The 18,107-nt window shown below is 38.0% G+C and overlaps 2 protein-coding genes across 2 annotated transcripts; both read right to left on the bottom strand.

Moving 5' to 3' along the window:
* Window positions 1–204: 204 nt before the first annotated feature.
* LOC122058735 lies at window positions 205–2,737 on the bottom strand. Its single transcript, XM_042621403.1, has 2 exons — window positions 428–2,737; window positions 205–330 (listed from the first exon to the last, which is right to left on the bottom strand). Exons 1-2 carry the CDS (start codon window positions 2,007–2,009, stop codon window positions 323–325), a joined length of 1,590 nt encoding a protein of 529 aa, XP_042477337.1. The 5' UTR covers window positions 2,010–2,737; the 3' UTR covers window positions 205–322.
* A 10,879-nt stretch (window positions 2,738–13,616) lies between these two features.
* LOC122060064 (protein SULFUR DEFICIENCY-INDUCED 1-like) lies at window positions 13,617–16,728 on the bottom strand. The gene is made up of 4 exons (XM_042623222.1): window positions 16,319–16,728; window positions 15,008–15,220; window positions 14,746–14,901; window positions 13,617–14,226 (listed from the first exon to the last, which is right to left on the bottom strand). Exons 1-4 carry the CDS (start codon window positions 16,442–16,444, stop codon window positions 13,819–13,821), a joined length of 903 nt encoding a protein of 300 aa, XP_042479156.1. The 5' UTR covers window positions 16,445–16,728; the 3' UTR covers window positions 13,617–13,818.
* Window positions 16,729–18,107: the final 1,379 nt, after the last annotated feature.

The following is an 18,107-nucleotide window of genomic DNA, read 5'->3' as shown; positions in this document are numbered from 1 at the left end:
AAGTCTCTCCTTGCTGCTCTGAAGCAATTAGCATGAATAAAAGACACAGTGAAGATATTCGACTGCCACTGCACACGTAAAGTAATATGTTGATCAGAGCAAGAGACACCTTGCGGCTTAGATAAACTCCTTTTCCAAACCACCCACAGATTTGGAACCTTATCCTGCCTATCATTATGAATAAAATCCGCTTCAAAATCAAGATTATTGAAAAACCTCTTTGGAAATTTCTGCACCTCCAACATAGGTTCAGCTATGCAAATAATTTCTGGGGAACTCGTCGAAACAATATTCCCTAAGGCCAACCTAGCAGCCTTCTTCTTCATTCCTCTGATATTCCAAAATAAAATCTTCATAGTCATTTTTTTTAAGAGAGCCAATCTGTCAGATTTTCGAGCAGTCTGCTCATTAAGGGAGAAAGATTTACCTTTTTGCTGTCTTCTTCCCTCCATATTGCTCTCGAGGATGCTCGCCATTCTATCAACTTCAACCACGTCTTCATGATACACAATCATAGCCCCGTCCTTGTACTGCAACTGAGTTTTTGGATTATCAATTTGAGGCTCGAACCTCACATCCCTACCCTCTTCGATCTCACCATGCTGACCTGGACCAATATGATCCTCCCTGCCATAGATAGCCTCATCCTCCTCTAAAATGGGAGAGTTGCACCTACGGTGATCAATCTCTGCCTCATCTCCTGGTTCAGATATATGATCCATATCCGCTCCATCCACCGACCCAGATTCCTCATTGAATGTAGACACCAATCCATTACCCTCCATACTGTTAGCTGCACCCATACGATTGTGATTTGTTCCCGTATTGGTAGACTTCTCTAAGGGAATAATTATTTCAATATCTCCCTGCCCCTGCACACCTTCCTTAGATGTTGGACTATTGTCCCTAATCTGAGTTCTTAATATGGTAGGAGGCTGTCTCATATGGGTAAGATTTCTACCCAAATTGGAAACAAATCCTTCACCCAAACCACCGCCCTCTGAGCTGGATCTCCGCCCTGCACCACCTTCATTCACCATGGTTGCCGCCCCAGTGTCTCGAGCATCCACCTCCTTCTTCTCTTTGCATTGGAACAAAGTATGCCCGATTTTTTTGCAAAAACCACATTTAGCTAACCCATCTTCATATACGATTAACTGTTTAAACCAAAAAATCTCCCCCGTTCCTGGTTGCTTTCTTTCCACCTGAATCTCTTCCACCCTTTTCTCCCCAATTATCACTTCTACCTGAACACGCGCAAAATTCCCCATTGCCGCCGATCTGGTGCGTCTGTCCAGGGCCACAGGTCTACCTGCCCCTTTAGCCATTGTCAACAATATCTTCTCATGCCAATATTCCAGGGGAAGGCCTGGAAATCTGATCCACACCAGTTTGGTTGGGTTGTTCACTGCATGCACATCAAAATCTGGTTTCCAGCGTTGGAATCGAATCAATTGTCCTCTAACCTTGATTAGGTTCCTTCTCCAAATGGCAGACATATCTCCTTCCAGCTCAAACTGGAATAAAATGAAGCCTTTCCCCATAGGAGACAAAGAAATTCTCCCCTTCAAATTCCACCCCTCTCCTGCAGCTTTACGAATATCATTCATAGACATAAATTTGAAGTTTGCCCTACCTATCAAAGCAAACTTGAATTTTTCCAGCCTCTCCTCATATGCCTCCTGCGGGATGATAATCTTAGTGTGCGCCCCAGCATGTATTGGATCCGGCAACTGCTCCACGTCCGGTAAAGCCTTACCCACAACAGTAGAAAAAGTTTTCTTCACACCATCTCCTCTGTCTTTCTGATTTCTGCTGTCATCCACCTTAGAATTCAGATCTTCTTTGGCTTGAAACTCAGATTCTTCTCTAACCGCTTCTGATGCATCCTTTAATTTAGGTGTCCAGAAATCAGTAAGGCGAAGTTGCCTGCCCCTATCCGGCGGTCTTCCTCCCCCTGGGTCATGATCCATATCTCTACCATCATCTACCACTTTCAAAAACGCCATTGTCCTATAGATCACTTGTATCCTTCGGACGCTTTCAGAAATTCAGATCTACTCGGATCTGCTTTCCTCTTCTTCCTGCAAATGGATGATGCGCAAAAACCGAACCAAGGGAGGAAGCGTGCTGGGCGTGTGTGAGAATCAAGAGTACCAAAGTCTGCTCTAGATCCGAAACTCAAGATCTGAAACTCAAGATCTGAAGTCGTCCTGAGATCCGAAACTCTCGGATCTGCTCGGATCTGCTGCTTCTCCGACGAGGCGACGACCTGCTATTGCAGCTATCGATGCTACTGCATCTTTCGCCGAGGGAAGAAGAAGAAGAGGAAGAAGAAGACTGCCTCTCTCTCTCTCTCTCTCTCGCTTCGCTTCGGTTCTAAAGCCTCAGTAGAAGACAACTGCTACTGCTACTGTCGACGACTCGACGGCAGAGTTCCGACGACTCGACGGCAGAGTTCTCTCTCTCTCTCTCCTCTCTCTCTGTTAATGGATCAGGTTGTGCCGACGACTCGACGGCAGGGTTCTCTCTCTCTTCTTCCAAAATCGTCCTGAGATCCGAAACCGGATCTGCTCGGATCTGCGACTTCACTCGATGCCCCAGTTCCGACGAGGCGACGACCTGCTATTGCAGCTATCGACGCCTGAGTTTCCCGATCGGCTGTTGTCGGTGCCCGAGATCGGCTGTTGTCGGTGCTCTCTGCTCTCAGACTCTCCTAATAACCAAAATTGATACTTTCTTGCAAGAGCTTCCACTCATTACCTCAAATGACAGAGTTTTCCTTCTAGGTTCTTAGACTTAGAGATGGAACGTCACGTTCTCCGTAAGGCTGGGTTTCAAGTCTCGACTAGATTCCATTTACTAGTCCATGATATGCACCGAAGGATTCATAGTACAATATTATGAAAAGAAAAGAAAAATAACTTACATATTTTATTATGTATTTTCACCCATAACACCATGAAATCACTCAAACCATTATGGAAGATTAATGAAAAGTGAAAAGATATACAAAGAACCCACTGGATAATATATCCAAATAATGAAAATTGTGGAAAAAAACACAGTAGGTTACAAAAAATGTATTTTACCCATATATTCTAAGATATCCATAGAATGAAAAGTGAGAGCGAATCTCCAAATAACCAAAAGTGACAAAAAAAATGGCTTTTGTCCATTATGTGTTTTGACCACATATTTGGCCGATTTGAACTTACATATATGGAATATGGGGTTTCGATTTAAATAGGTCTCAGGATATGCCAATTTTAGAACGTGTGCAATTGGCATGTGGTCAATTTCCCTTTTGGTTTCTTCTACCAAATATGATTCAATTCATATATTCATGCTAACAGGGAGACATTGGGGTAAGGAGGCAGAAATTATAATTTATACTGGGTTAAATATATATATTTTTTTGTTAATCAAAGATTTTTGGGCCAGTTTATCCATATCTCGATTAATTTTCAGGGAGACTAGCGCAACAATCCACTGCCACGATCTTCACTTAAATCATAGATACACAGATGGGGAATCAAACATGAGACCGTGCACCTATCCACACAATCCCCAATTCACCAAATGTCTGATGTATTTTTTCAGATGTATTAGTCTAGCATCTGTCTTCACAGCTATAGAATTTGACTCTCTTTTTCATGATTTATATGTTCTACAAGTAAATCTATGTTATTGCAGGCTTTGTTATCTCATAACAGTTCAAGAAAAAACAATAACAACGTTTTACCATCAATGGTTAGTGTCCTGACCATCTAGTTGGGATAAGGTTATTGTTAGTTTCCTAAGAGTGTACCTTCTGCAGCTACCATTACCTCCCCAGACCAATAGCACATTGATCTAAGAATCCAATAATTGAATTATTGTTCCAATGAGCAATGACAATGGGAGGTTGACAATGTAAGTTGTCCGAAGGAAAAGTGAGCAGCTACATAGAAAATTGCTTCTGCATTATATACAATGTCAAAGGGTATCTTTGATACACTGAGGAGAGATGATTGGAATGCATTGCTAATGCCTGTTGGAATATATGCATTAAAAATCTGGAGTATTCAGAATGAGTATCTTTTATCATTTTGAATCTAAGAATTATTTTCTGAGTAAATACATCTTCTATTTATGCCCAAAGTATGACGATTAATGTGGTTGATTGTGTAGAATATAGATATTTATATTCAATTATTTTCTTTATCTCAAGCATTGTTGCAGGTCTATCTTTACTCTCTTTTCCTTTCTAAAATCTGTGTTTATTTTGGGGTTCCACCTTGATAATTAACTTGGTTTGGGCTCTAAGGTCGAAGTCCTTATTTCATGCATATGATGATGCTGAGCTTGTTGATGCAATTATAGTGTAATTCAATGATGAGATTGAGTTGCATATTGTAATGATGAGTATGTGTTTTTATTGAGAATGCTTTGGGTCATAATATTATTATGAGAATTACCAAGAGATGTGTTTGAGTGAGACCCAATCAAGACCTCAAGGTCGGCTTGGGAGGCTGTTAGAGTGAAATCCTTGAAGGTGAACTGGTCTTCTTTGATTTGGCAGAAGAATCTTCCTCCAAGACACTCCATTTTTGGATGGAGAGTGGTGCATGGTAGAATCCCAACGGACGACCTGGTTTGCCAAAAAGGTGTTTATCTCCCATCCAGATGCAACCTGTGTGGAAAGGCTGAAGAAAGTATGGTTCATATCTTTTTACATTGTTCATTCTCCATATCAATATGGAAGAGTTTTTTAGATTTTTTTGGAGTGGCGTGGGTAAATCATCCAAGCATTCAATCATTGTTCCAGTGGTGGAAGAGGAAATCTCAAGTGATTCAGCTAAAGAAGCCATGGAAGTTGGGTTTGCTCATTACTATCAACCATATTTGGTGGGAAAGAAATAAAAGAAGGCAGGAAAATAAAGAAAGGGCAGGGCGGTATGTCTTTCAAAGTATAAGGCAAGAGGTTCAGCTTTGCTGTGACGGATCAAGTGAAGAAGTTCGTTCGATTTCAGACTTGATGACCTGCAGGAAGATAGGTTTAAGTATTAGAAATCCAACTTCCCCTTCACCTCTTGAGGTTCACTGGTGTAAGCCTTCCAGGGCGTGGATGAAGATCAATGTGGATGGAAGTTCGCTTGGTAACCCAGGTAATGCAGGTGCTGGTGGTGTCTTACGGGATGATAAAGGCAAGGTAATCGACTCTTTTAGTATTTTTCTGGGAGTCAAACAAATATATGAAGCTGAATTTGAGGCAGTCTTGGAGGGTATTCAGCTAGCTAGACACTATCATGCTAGGGGTGTTTGGATTGAGTCAGACTCAGCGTCCGTGGTCTCAGCAGTTCAGAGAAGGGAGATTCCATGGTTTGCCCTGCAGAAATGGAGATCTGTTATTCCCTTTTTGGAGTTGGTGCAATGGAAGATCACTCACTGTTTTCGTGAAGCTAATGTTGTCGCTGATTTTCTGGCTAGGAAAGCATCTAAATCTTGTACTTCAGAATTCTCAGTGGAGTTCCCGAGACATGTTGTTGATGAGTTAGCTTCTGATGCGTTGGACAGGCACCGCTTTCGATTTGGCTAAGCCCTTTGCTTGTTCCCTTTGCTGATGGCCATGCCGAAGGTGGAGGTTGCAAGTGGGTTTTGTGGGATCGGCCTGCCCTTTTGTATTTCTCTTTGTTTTGCTTTGTTCTCTTTTAATAAAATGACCTTTTAGCAAAAAAAAAAAAAAAAAGAGACCCAATCAAGAGATATAATTAGTGAGACCGAGGTCAAGAGATTGCACAGTGAGGTGTATAGGTGCCAAGAAACACTTGGATGAGACCTAGTTAAGAGATGACATGGTGAGGCGTCCGTTACCAAGCGACTTATTAAAAAATTAAAAATCATTTAGAGGGAGTTGTAAACCACCAATGATTTCACTTGTTAATATTATAGGTTATTTACTATTGTCTCTAAAGCTTTATTTTCTCATGTCTTTTAGTAAACCGGCTCTAATGCCTTTTCTTTTATCTCTTAGGGGAATTTTAAACATGTACTAGGTTTTCATTTTTAAAAGAAAAGTTATTAATGTAACAAGGGTTAGTTATGTTTGGTGAAATAATAAAAGGGTAAAACGACCAAATTATTATGAAAATATTTATTAAATAATGAATTAAATAGGGTTAAATTGGATATTTCACTTGTTATAAATTAAAATAAAAAAATATATCCAGAATTAGAATCGTAAAAGCATTTTGGTCATTTAATTTTTAACAACGTTGGAGTTAAATCTACCTTTCTCCAATCTATTGTAATAAAAAAAAAAAAAAAAAAAAAAAAAAAAAAAAAAAAAAGAAGCTCTGGGTTTTTCTTCCCTGAGGTTGGGGACGAAGAAAAGAAAGATGAGAAAGAGAGGTTGGGAACAAAGAAGAATGAAGAATAAAAACTTCGACACAAACCCCCTCCCGGCCCCCATGCAAAGTGGCAGTCTAGCAACTCCTGGCTCACCTAGCTCTAGCCTTTACTTCCTATGAAGCAGAACTAACTTCGACAATATAATGCTAGTTCTGCTTTTTTCAATCTGTGATGCTTTCTCACTTGCTTCTGCCAAGTTTTCAATCTGTTCTGCTTTCTAAGAGCTATGGTTGGGTAGATGATTTTTGGGAAGATGTTATATTCACAATCACACACATTGATGGAAAACCAAGCAAATAACATTCCGGGCATGGTCTATTTGGGTTCATTCTTCCTCTAATTAAATTAAATACAAAAAAGAAAGAAAGAGAAAAAGCTATAACACAAAGGAGAATTTACATAACAAGAGGCATTTTCACCACTGTATCAGTGGTCAGATTACTTGCCAGCGGAAAATTAACCGATTTGGTGGCCGTGGAATCGAACCCACCACTAGGAAAAGAAGATGCAAGCTTTCCAAGGTTACCCCCAACAATCCAACCAGTTGAAGCATCCTCTTCAAAGTAATCCCCATCATCAAGCTTACTGGAAGGAGTAGGAGAGGTACCCAGAAGCGACTCAGAAGGGTTGTAGCTTCCAAGGGGCATGTCATCACCCATCGCAGGCCTATGAAGAGGCGACATGGAAACTTTGAAGTGGAACTACACAAGACTGATTGTGAAGAACCAAAGAAGATGAGAGGTTATTAGAGGCGTGGCGAGGTGGGGGTATCATGACACTGGAAAGAGAGTTGCTGGTCGGCAAGATGTCGGAGACCACCTGTGAGGATGATGCGGCAAGGCCTGATTTGGTCCGATCAGGTGGTGTAGGCAGGTCATACATGGGATACAGTCCGATTACAGGCTTCCCAACCCGGGGGGGGGGGGTGAGGGAGAGTGATTTTTTACCTCAATTGCAAAGTCTGATGACCTAATCGTCACACTATGCCACAGCCTCAGTTGGAGAGCCCACAACTCATACCATCGCACAATGTAGAGGGAGCGATGGAATGAGGGATGAGGGATGAGGGATGAGGGATGAGAGATGAGGGAACAAGAGATTGGGAGAGGGAAGGATGGAGTCGAGATGGGAGAGACCTTGGCTGGATGATTTTTTGAAAGATGGGTTGTGCTCAATTACGCTTCAACCCTTTGTTAAAAAATTTAATTTAAGTTTTGGGTTTTCTTCTATTTTCCAGCAGTGAATGTGGTTTAACTTAATTATCCTCGTAAATATATTTTCAAATGTGTCCTAATTGCCGTTTTTAAGGGTTAGCTAGTGTCTTGTTATGTTTGCATAAGTAACAAACCCTTGTTAGGATAATAATTTCTCTTTTTTTTCTTTAATCCAAAATAAATTATACAACCAAATGTTACAATATTTGAAAAAAAAGAAAAAGAAGATCATCCTTGTAAATTTATCTAGAACATTCTTGTACAAGAATTCCTGAACAAGAAACGAAATTCATCTCTCAACTTTGAATAATTCTTGTCTGTAGTTGTTTCCATGACAAGTTTTATAAACTCATACTGAACAATGAGTTGTAAAATCCCTCTCTCAATATTGTTTATTTTCGTTTGATCGGGTCTCTACATGTACCTATAAAAATGAAATCTAGAAGAAATCTCAATGTCTTCTCATGTATGCTCGTCTCAAGATAGCTATGAAACAAAAATATTACAGTAGCATAACCATTATCTATAATTCATAATAATATCATAGAAGAAGTATAAGCCCTGGGCTAATCAATAGACCCCATAGTTGCTACATCCCAATAAACATATTTATCTAAATCTTAACTAAAATTTCATCATTCTCAGAAAATATGCTAAATAGGCATTTTATGAAAAACAATGTTCCTAATTAAAACTCTGCACTTAGTATTCAATATTACACAAACATGATTTGAAATTGTAATAATCATCATAATGATAGTAGACTAAAAAAGAAAAACGCTTCTAATCCATGATTATTTTAGTAAAACATTGCTCTATTAAAAACCTTAAGGAGATTCTTGCCTCTTAGAAAGCCAAACTGATCAAGAAGGGGCCCTGACAACTTAATATGCCAAAAGTTTAAGGTACATCTGGTGGCATTTCCAGCATCACAACATATTACACTAATAAATTCACTCTTCAACACAAGTAAATGAATTAAAACTTTGGAAAGACACGATAGCACGAGTATGGGTCTATTTAGCTCCAAGTCAGTGTGAAATATCATTAGATAGCATACCCCTTCTGTGGAGTGGGCAGAGCAGTTTGGTTCCATAATTGCATCCCTAGACATTCTTTAATTTTTTATATTGATATGTGGGAGCAAAATTTGGCTACGCATGGATTGCATCTATGTAGCTGCAACCATTGCTGGCAACCTGGGTAGTAGCTAATTCTTTTCCACAATCTCTCATGGATGCACTTTCAATTGCGAATCAATTGCAGAAGAGAAAGGTTTAGGTGCATTCTTCTTCTTCCAATGTGACTTATCGTACTAGGCTCATCAAGATGCCATGTTTGCGGCTATTTGGTTTAGGAAGAACTTTTGGGGGTGGCTACATCCATTAGGGTCATTGTTACATTAGCCTTTGGGAAAATGTTGGGTATGCCACCGATATATTGTATGCTAGCACCTAATGTGTCTATCTCTTACATCTCCTTTTTTAAATGATCCTCATATTCTTCTCCTCGATGATACCCATTATGTGCCCCTATTCTTGTTATCCATTAGTTTACCATACACCGGTGGCATACCTTTCCCCCTCTCTATTTTTTTGTTAACGACGATATTCACCCCTTCGGCCTAGCTAGTTCCGTGGGTCCATACTAACCCCACAACAACATGGACCGAGTCATACCGGGATTGAATGAGAATCATTCAACTTTCACTGCAAACAGTGAAGAACACTAAATACCCCCGTGTGAGTGGCCCAAGGTGTGCCTAGTAGGAGTCGAACTTAAGACGTCCTAGTTTATGGCTCGTACCAAATTCGTTACTCATCAACTGCGCTATCCCCTTGGGTTCTCCTCTCTCTCTCTCTCTCTCTCTCTTTCTCTCTCTCTCTCTCTCTCTATATATATATATAAAAGAAACTTTAGAATATTTCAAGAAAAAGGTATATTAAAGATATTAAAGCCGACATGATTGGCTAATGTCTACCCATTAATTAGGGAGAAAATCCACTCTCAATAGATTTCTGGCTGAAAAGTGAGAGGTGGAGATGTTGTGTACTTTGATATATTCTATGTTGTTTCTCTTGTTTTGGGCCGGATACTTTTTTCTTCTTGCGAGGATTAAAATAGTCATGCCTAACCCACTCCACCCTCTTGTGTTGACTCTCAAGTCATACTAGGACGTGTAGAGAACAGTACTTGGAATGCTAGGAGAAAGCTCAACTTTTGTTGCTCCAAATGAGGGAGGCCAACCTCTACTAATATTTGGAGGCCACGCAGTAATATGAAATTTCAAATCTATAATTAAAATTCATTATTTTTAAATGGTTGGGTAGCCAAAAATACAAAGTATTAAAAAATGTTTGATACATGCTGACACTTGCTATCACAGTGCACTGATGAAACCTGTGAATTGTCATATCTTAGGCCTCAAAAGAAGCCCCCCGCCCTTCAGTCTCTAACCTTAAAAAAAAAATTAAATAAATAAATAAATAAATAAATCATCCAGAACAAATCAATATAGTATGACATGTGAAAGTAAGTCTCTCTCCATTTTATTTTTTTAAGATACGCTACCTTTAGAAGTATTTATTATTCATGACTGCAATGTTGACAATCTAGAAAATCTTACTTTATAAAAAAAAAAAAAGATATTCTCTCTCCTCCCTCCTTATATCATTTTTTTTTTTTGGTAATGCTCTCCCTCCCTATATCATCATTAGCACGAGCTTAACTGAGCTTTCATGAGAAACTTGGAAGGCTGTACCGGCATCTAACTTAATTGGCTTCCCGTTGTTGACTTGACCATCCTTTTGATTCTGGACAGCAAATGATCACATCTTCTAGTCTTTCTATTTTTTTATTATTTTTTTGGTAGGATCTTCTAGTCTTTCCACATCTTTGGACTTTAGACTTTGGACTCTCAAAGTTGTAAGGATACAAAGGAGACCCATACTTATAAAGGTAAGATGATGCAATGCAATAGGTAAGCTAAGGATGGGCGTTCGGGCTTTCTCTTCTATGATCATTAGACTCATTATTAGCTCTGACAAACTCAACTTGCTTTATCTTTTTTCATCTTGGAAATCATAGACATTTATTTTCCGGGCCCACCATTTTGTCTTCTAGATGATCCCTCAAACTTGGGATGATATCAAGGGCCAGATTTCATAGCCTGTATATGCAATAATATTGTTGAAAGGTCAAAATTCAAAGAGGACAGCCCTTATTTTTATTAAAGGAGGGGGGTCGGTGTGATAGCAAACAAAACGTTATTATATTGGGAGAGAAGGAAGAATAGGTATTAGCTAAAGTCTTAGAATACAAACATAAAAGAGAGACCATTAATGACTGAATCTTATATCAATGTTCCAATGAAAAATTATATGATTATTTAAGTTAGACAAAGGAATAACCCTAATATTAGCTTTGAACTTCTTCTTACAGATTCTAATGAAATCTGACTCCAGATTAGGGTAAAAGATTTAGCAAGTTGCTTGAATCATCTATTGTTCCTTTCAACCCAAATATAATAAATAGTTGTAGTGAAGGCAATCCTACCCACATGGGCAGCAATGGACTGCCCTTAAATGTTCTCTTGACCCAGTGAATCTCCCCAAGCCATCCCCTTATTCTTCTTGGGAAAGAAAACCTTGATCTTGACAAAAATAAAATTTGGATGTAGATATATTGTATTTTATACTATCTAATGGAGGTAGAGTCAAATGTGCATGACGTGGTAAACTACGTCAGGAATGAAGAGAGGAGACAAAGCCATCCATTGGTTGGATGTTGAATGGTTATATTTTAATAAGAAAGAAAGAACACTACCCGTTGGTGTGTCTACACTTAGATACATCAAATGTGAAAATATTGTGTTGCACCTACATTGAAGATGCTCCAGTGTGTCCCACCTATTGATCTGCATGCTAGCATGTATAGTGCCACAAAGGTAGCATTCTATTGCCCTTCTAATAATTATGAATTATGATGTATGACCAGTTTATGTGTGTGTGTGTGTGTGTGTGTGTGTGAGAGAGAGAGAGAGAGAGAGAGAGATCACTCTTTATTTTTCTATCCTAAAAATCTTAATTTTTTTTTTTTTTTGGGTATATGAACAAATATAAAGATTTACAAGATTTATATCCAGGCATTCCCCGATGGAGAAAAAACAAATACATATGTGATCAAGCATACACTAAAGACCTTAAATATACCCCTTTAGCATGCTATCAGCAAAGATCTACAATCTCAACATTCATTCAAAAGGGACACCTTCGGCTTGGCCATCAACAACACCCTTGTTGAACAAATAATAGACTAATAATGCAAAAGATATGTCTCGACTCCACTAAGTAAACCAGTTGTATGGTCTGTATAAACTATCCTAGATGAGAACATCATGATATATATAAGTTGGATATGAAATCCAATAAATGGATGGTTGTCATAGCACACTTCTTTGCAATATAATCTGCATTAACATTTCTTTCTCTTAAGCAGTGAGGAAATTTCTTGGTTTTATTGCCTGTAAAATATTCAAACCTTAGTATCTCAGTTGATAGATGTTACAGGCTTACAAAGGTTCATTAAGAACCCATGCATCTCTAGTAAGAGGGCAAAATGAATGGTTTACCATCCTTATTACCATCAAAAGCTCCCTTTCAATAATAAATACCTAATTTTAGAAATAATTTTTTATTACATACGATATCCCTTTTTTTTTTTTTAATAATAACTATAAAATGGACAAGTGATTTCTACAAGCCCATGATAACAACCTTAATTTTGCTAAATGAACTTTAAATATTGTTACATGGGTAGATGATATGAATATTTTGATCATTCAAAGAGAAGTCATGGCCTAGATTAGATACATATTAAATTCTAAAGCCTAATTCAATCAAATACTTTGCCTTTTTTTTTTGGTTAAGATCAGCAATGAATATATTAAAAAAAAAATGAAATAATGAAATACCCTGCCATGTATTGGCATGCATCCTCATAAAATATGAGCAAGAGACTTAAAGGTCTACTTATACAGAAGATTTGTGTCCCATCTGCTTTGCCACACATGCTTGTGAGACATTAAAAGTGCACATGTCGAAAAGGTTCATAGCATGAGTGTGTAGTATTCAGAAGCCTATATAAATGGCAGAACTTGACACCTTCTAATGGTCCTTTGCCTTATTCTTAATTTTATTTTAAGGTAAACGTATAGAAAGTTTTTTAAAAATAAGTTAAAAGTTACATTACTATGTCATCATTAAAGGTGTCATTGTCGATCTGCCGTGCATATTTTTTAAAAACACATATGAGAGTCAAAGTTAAAAATGCGTAGGACTTGGTTGCCTTATGGCACAGGTCATGAGAGTCGAAGCCACCTCCATGGAAAAGCAAAAGCTAAAATTCATTACGCAAAACATGTATTCTTTGTTTGCACTTTAAAATTTTATTAGTGCTTGAACTACCCAACTTTATTTATTTATTTATTTTTGGTCTATCTAACTGTCCAATGAGACTTTAGCTATAGTTACAAAAGAGGGGAATTTGTGGGGTGGGAAGGGGGGATAGGACAGAGTACCTAAAGATATGAGAGTCAAAGCCATGATCTCCTGAGAGCATGAACTCTACCGACAAGGCATCAATTAACCTTGTTTCGAGTTTAGAGTTCTTTGGTTAGCTTTGCTGTTGATGGGAATGCCGAAGGTGGGCAAGGTTTCCTAGGTTGCTAAGCTTATGAGAGAGGTCCTTTTGTACATCCTTTTCTCTTATATTTTTTAATACAATTGTTTTTTAGCGGAAAAAAAAAAGCATCAACTAACTAAGCAAGCAGTTGTCTTCCAACTTGAGGATTCTCATGTTACAAATGGAGGCTTATGTGGGAAAACACAGATGTGTTAATTAATTTTCTCTTGGGGTGGATTTTGTAGGCTAGGACTATAAACTGATTATATCCTTACATGAGCTTAGCTAACATGATCTCTCTGAAAGAGTGGAAAGGCGAGAGAAGAATTACCGAGATCAATCTATAACAAACACCTTCATTGTTATAAAGTTCTTGCGACAAGAACTAAGGGTACATTGATCACTAACCAGTGAATTACATCCATATGCTCCCATTATTTTCCCATTTTTTACAAAGTACCCTTAACCTCAATAATTTTTTCCTTCTTTGTTGAGTAAACCCACCTCAGCTATCTATCTACCACAAGACTCAACAAGCTATCTGATCCCTAAATTGAGAGAGTTCTTCAAAGATGGGGAGTCTCTTGGATCTAAAAGGAGTCCAGTCACCAAAAATCTGGTCGAGCCCTTCTGTAAAAATTTCTTCTAGGTTCTGAGCCAATCGAGTCGATAAAAACTCTGCCGATTGAAGCGATTCCAGCTCATTCAACAGTTCGTCTGCACGATTTCTCGACTTTGAATCGTCTGAACCAGTAATCCTACATTGCAGGACATCTTCAAGAACAGACCGGGCTTCATCATATCTTGCCTGTTTGATTAGGCATAAACCCAAGTTGCAGGCCTTGTTTGCATCAGGCTCGATCAACTGAGCTTTTCGATATACCACCTCAGCTGCCACATAGTTCTTTTGTTGCATATAAGCCCAACCCAGATTACCCTGCGTTTCAATTATCAATGTGATCATCAGTTGGATGAACAAAATATAATGAATGATTTCTAACGATTGGAAGATTATAATCAAATATAGTCTTCAGGGAGCTTGAAAAGCCTAAAGATGAATTAATTAGTGCAATTTTCGGCTATGGTTAAATTCAAAGCTTAAAAAATAAAAGCAACAAAGATGCCTATGAGTATCTACATCGGGTTACTCACATCCGATGTGGGATTATTATTTTTGTTTTTCTTGTCGAATTTCCTGAGGGACTCGACAAGATGGATAGCTCTCTCTCTCTCAATTAAAATCCAGTTATAATTATTAGAACAGTAGAGAAATTAAGAAGTCTTTGCATCGGGCTACTCACATCCGATGTGGGATTATTATTTCCGTTTTTCCGCATGGAACTCCAACCAATAAAAGACTAGATAAGATGGGTAGTTCTCTCTCTCTTAAAATCCAGCCACAACTACCGGAACTAGTTGAGAAATTAACAAGGCAATTCATGTGATAACAGCTTACAAGTATCCTGGAAGTCTCTTGCTTGATGGAAACCTGGAACTTCCTCCCATGAGAGCGAGCCGTCTTGGTGGGTTTGCCATTGAAGGCTTCCCCTTGGTATATCATTCTGAGCTTCTGCTTTAGCAGCTCAATCTGTTCATCTACTCTTCCACATTTCTGTCGAGGTCGACTATCTTCATAGTCAGCCAAGTATGCAAAAGATAATTCATTTTTTTTGTCGAGGTCGATTATCTTCTTTATTAATTAGTTTAGATGTATATACCTTGTATAAGTCGATGAGGACATTATCCAGCGACTCCTGAGCCTGTTTGGAGCAACGATACCTAAAGGATTTAATGGCTTCAATGGCTTCTTCAGCTCTGTCCTGCTGCTTCATCACCACAGCCATGTCCTTGAGTGCACTATCTACTCTATCTCCTTCATTTATTGCCTTCCAGAACAATACTATCGCTGCTTCTGGATCCTTCAGTACCAGCTGAAAATTCCAAAACGGCAAAGCATAATCAGGAAAAAAAAAACCCAAAGACAGTTCAGACTTTGAAATCCTTTTCTGTTCAATCCTAAGAGACCCAGATGCAGTTGGAGTGGCAAAAAGGTTGTAGTTAAGAGGGTGTTTCAGCAATTTAAGCTGTGTTTGGTAACCAAGAGAAGAAAAAAAAAAAAAAGAAAAGAAAAGAAAAAAAAAGAAAAAACAAAAAAAAATAGTATGTTTGGTTACCATCAAAAGAAAATAGGTTTTGTGTTTTTATAAGGATTTTTTTGTTGGTAAAAAAAGAAAACTTCACCATTTCCAAGTTGTATTTTGAAATTCATAACAAAATATTCTGGTTTAGTACATGCCAAGCACAAAAAGAATTTCTTAAACCAAGAAAAAATTATAATTTTTATATTATTTTTCTTTTCTTTTCTTGGTTGCCCAACACTGCCTTAGAGAAACGATTATGAATAAAAATAAAAAATAAAAAAAAAAGTGAGAATCCAGAATGTGTCAGAGAAAAGGTCAGGAGTACATTCAATTGATCCAAAAAATGGCCATGGTTGTTTGAGTAACAAATTATAGATATTTATAAGTCTTCGCATCGAGTATTCACATTCGATGTGAGATAATTGTTTTCGCAAATTCAATAATCTTCCCTTTTACGCCAGCAACAAGTCAGCCCCTACCGGGTTCGCCGGAAAATTAGAGATAGTACTAGTATTAGCCTATGCGAAACGGACCTGAATTATACCGGAAGGACGACCCGTATAATTGAGATTTGCAGAAGGGTATTTGAGTTGAGAAAGGAAAGAACAAGAAAAGGAAATCTTAAAATGACATTTCTGATGAAATTCTGTTAAAACAAACCAAGCAGCAAATGCGGAACCAACAGAAATTTTTTTTTCCCTCAAACAAAATAAAATCTAGTTCGATAAAATAATTCAGATTACAAAACCCAAAAAATCATTTCAAGAATTTTGAATTCCCATCATAAAGTTGCAGATCAAACACAGAAGATGGTAAAAATGAAAGCTTTTTTCTTCTTTCTAGACAGAAGAAAGAGATATAAAAAGATGATACCATTAGTATTAGTACCTGAGCATATTTGGCTCGAACATAAGGACTATCTCCAGAAGGAACCTTGTAGGTAACATGGAAGGGCTCCTTCTTGTCTCCTTTTCTTGAGCTCATCTTCCTAATATTCTCTATACCTCCTTGCATTTCTTGATTCTCAATCTCTCTTTTCTTTGTTTCTCTCTCTAACTTTCTGTTTATCTTCTTCTTTCTCTCTCTGTCTATCTCTTACACCGTGGTGGTTGAAGGTAGGATCGAATGGAAGTGTTTATAGTGAGACAAGAGGGATTCCCTGATCAAGGGAGTTGAGAGATTTACAGACAATAAGAGAGAAGTGAGAGATGGAGGAGGAGGAGAAGGAGGAGAGGAGGGATAGATATAGAGAGAGGCATCCTGGAAAGTGAACCTGGACATTTTCCCGACCCCGTTCTTTCTTTATTTCTGGGGATAATGACTCCAGCCAATTCTTCCTGTCAGGTATCTTCCCCTCCTGAACTTCCAATAAAAGTCGCCCACCAGGTTTTTTGCCTTGACACGTGTCTTTTTAATATTCTTCTTTTCCTGTATATGTAGTTTTTAATTTCTCTTTCTCGTTTGACTTGTGAAACTCTGGACCTATTAATAGCTTATTATATTCCAATCCAATAGTTACTAGAGGATCCATCTACCTTGTCAACATATGATTTTTTTTTTTTTTTTGATAAATATAAAGGTTTTGTCAATATGAATAGAAAGTGGAAAAGTAACCATCTACAATTCTCCATTGTCCATGGATGCATACTTTTTTTGTAAACTCGGTGAAAAATATAACAAATAGAAAAAATAATAAATAATCAATCTACCGCCATGATTTTCACTTAAATCATAAATGCACAGATGGAGAATCGAATCTGAGTCTGTGTGCCTAATCTACACAATTCTCAATTCATCCTAACCATCTGGGCAACCCACTGGTGGATATAGAATAAATACGAAAACACACACACTCACACAATGCATACGACAGGATTTGATCCCACGACCTCCTCCCCGAGATAAATTGAACTTCGTGAGAAATCTCATCTATCCATCTCATCTATATTTAAAAGGAAATAAAAAGAGATAAAATTTTCTTCATCACCCTACCCCGTGTAAACCCCGAGAATTTTCTTAGGTCTACCAACATCGAACCCTACATGGATCACTCAAGTTTCGTGGCGTAGAAAATGAAGACAAGCAATTGGATGGACCTGCTCATACGGGCTTACCAGTCCTTTAGAGGCAGTTCATAGCTCAGTCCATAGAATACAAAACATCAATCCTTAACATTTATGTAATAAAAAATTCATATAAACGGAGAAAAGATCTAAGTTTGTTGTTCAAGGCTTTGGGTAACTTAGACGCGCAAACAAGCAGATTCAGTAGACCCATCGGGACCAAAAATCCAAATTGATATTTGGCGGAAAGGATGAGTTCTATAAGTGAATCTAGACATTCTTCTACAACCTATACACACCAAAACCCTAATGTTAGAAAACTCGGCAAATATGAGATCATTCATAAGATGAATGTGTCGACCATTTATTGGAAAAAGAAGCAAGATTTTGTAACCAGCTATTGGGATCCAGAGGTGATCAAGAGCCAATTCACATAGCATAGGTCATTGGGTCAGGCATTGCCCATTGGATACTCATTTGAAGCCTTCGAAGGGTTTACGTGATCTAATAGGGCTTTAATGTGAAATAGTAATTGGAAGGTTTACCGAATCCTTCTTAATCATTCAACAATCAACAGTAAATCCTGATAAGTTCAGTGTATTCAGAGATTTTTT

This window comes from Macadamia integrifolia, chromosome 13, assembly GCF_013358625.1.
Source record: "Macadamia integrifolia cultivar HAES 741 chromosome 13, SCU_Mint_v3, whole genome shotgun sequence".
NCBI classification, from domain to species: Eukaryota; Viridiplantae; Streptophyta; class Magnoliopsida; order Proteales; family Proteaceae; genus Macadamia; species Macadamia integrifolia.
Note: the sequence above shows the minus strand (reverse complement) of the source record. Positions and strands in the feature narration are given on the sequence as shown.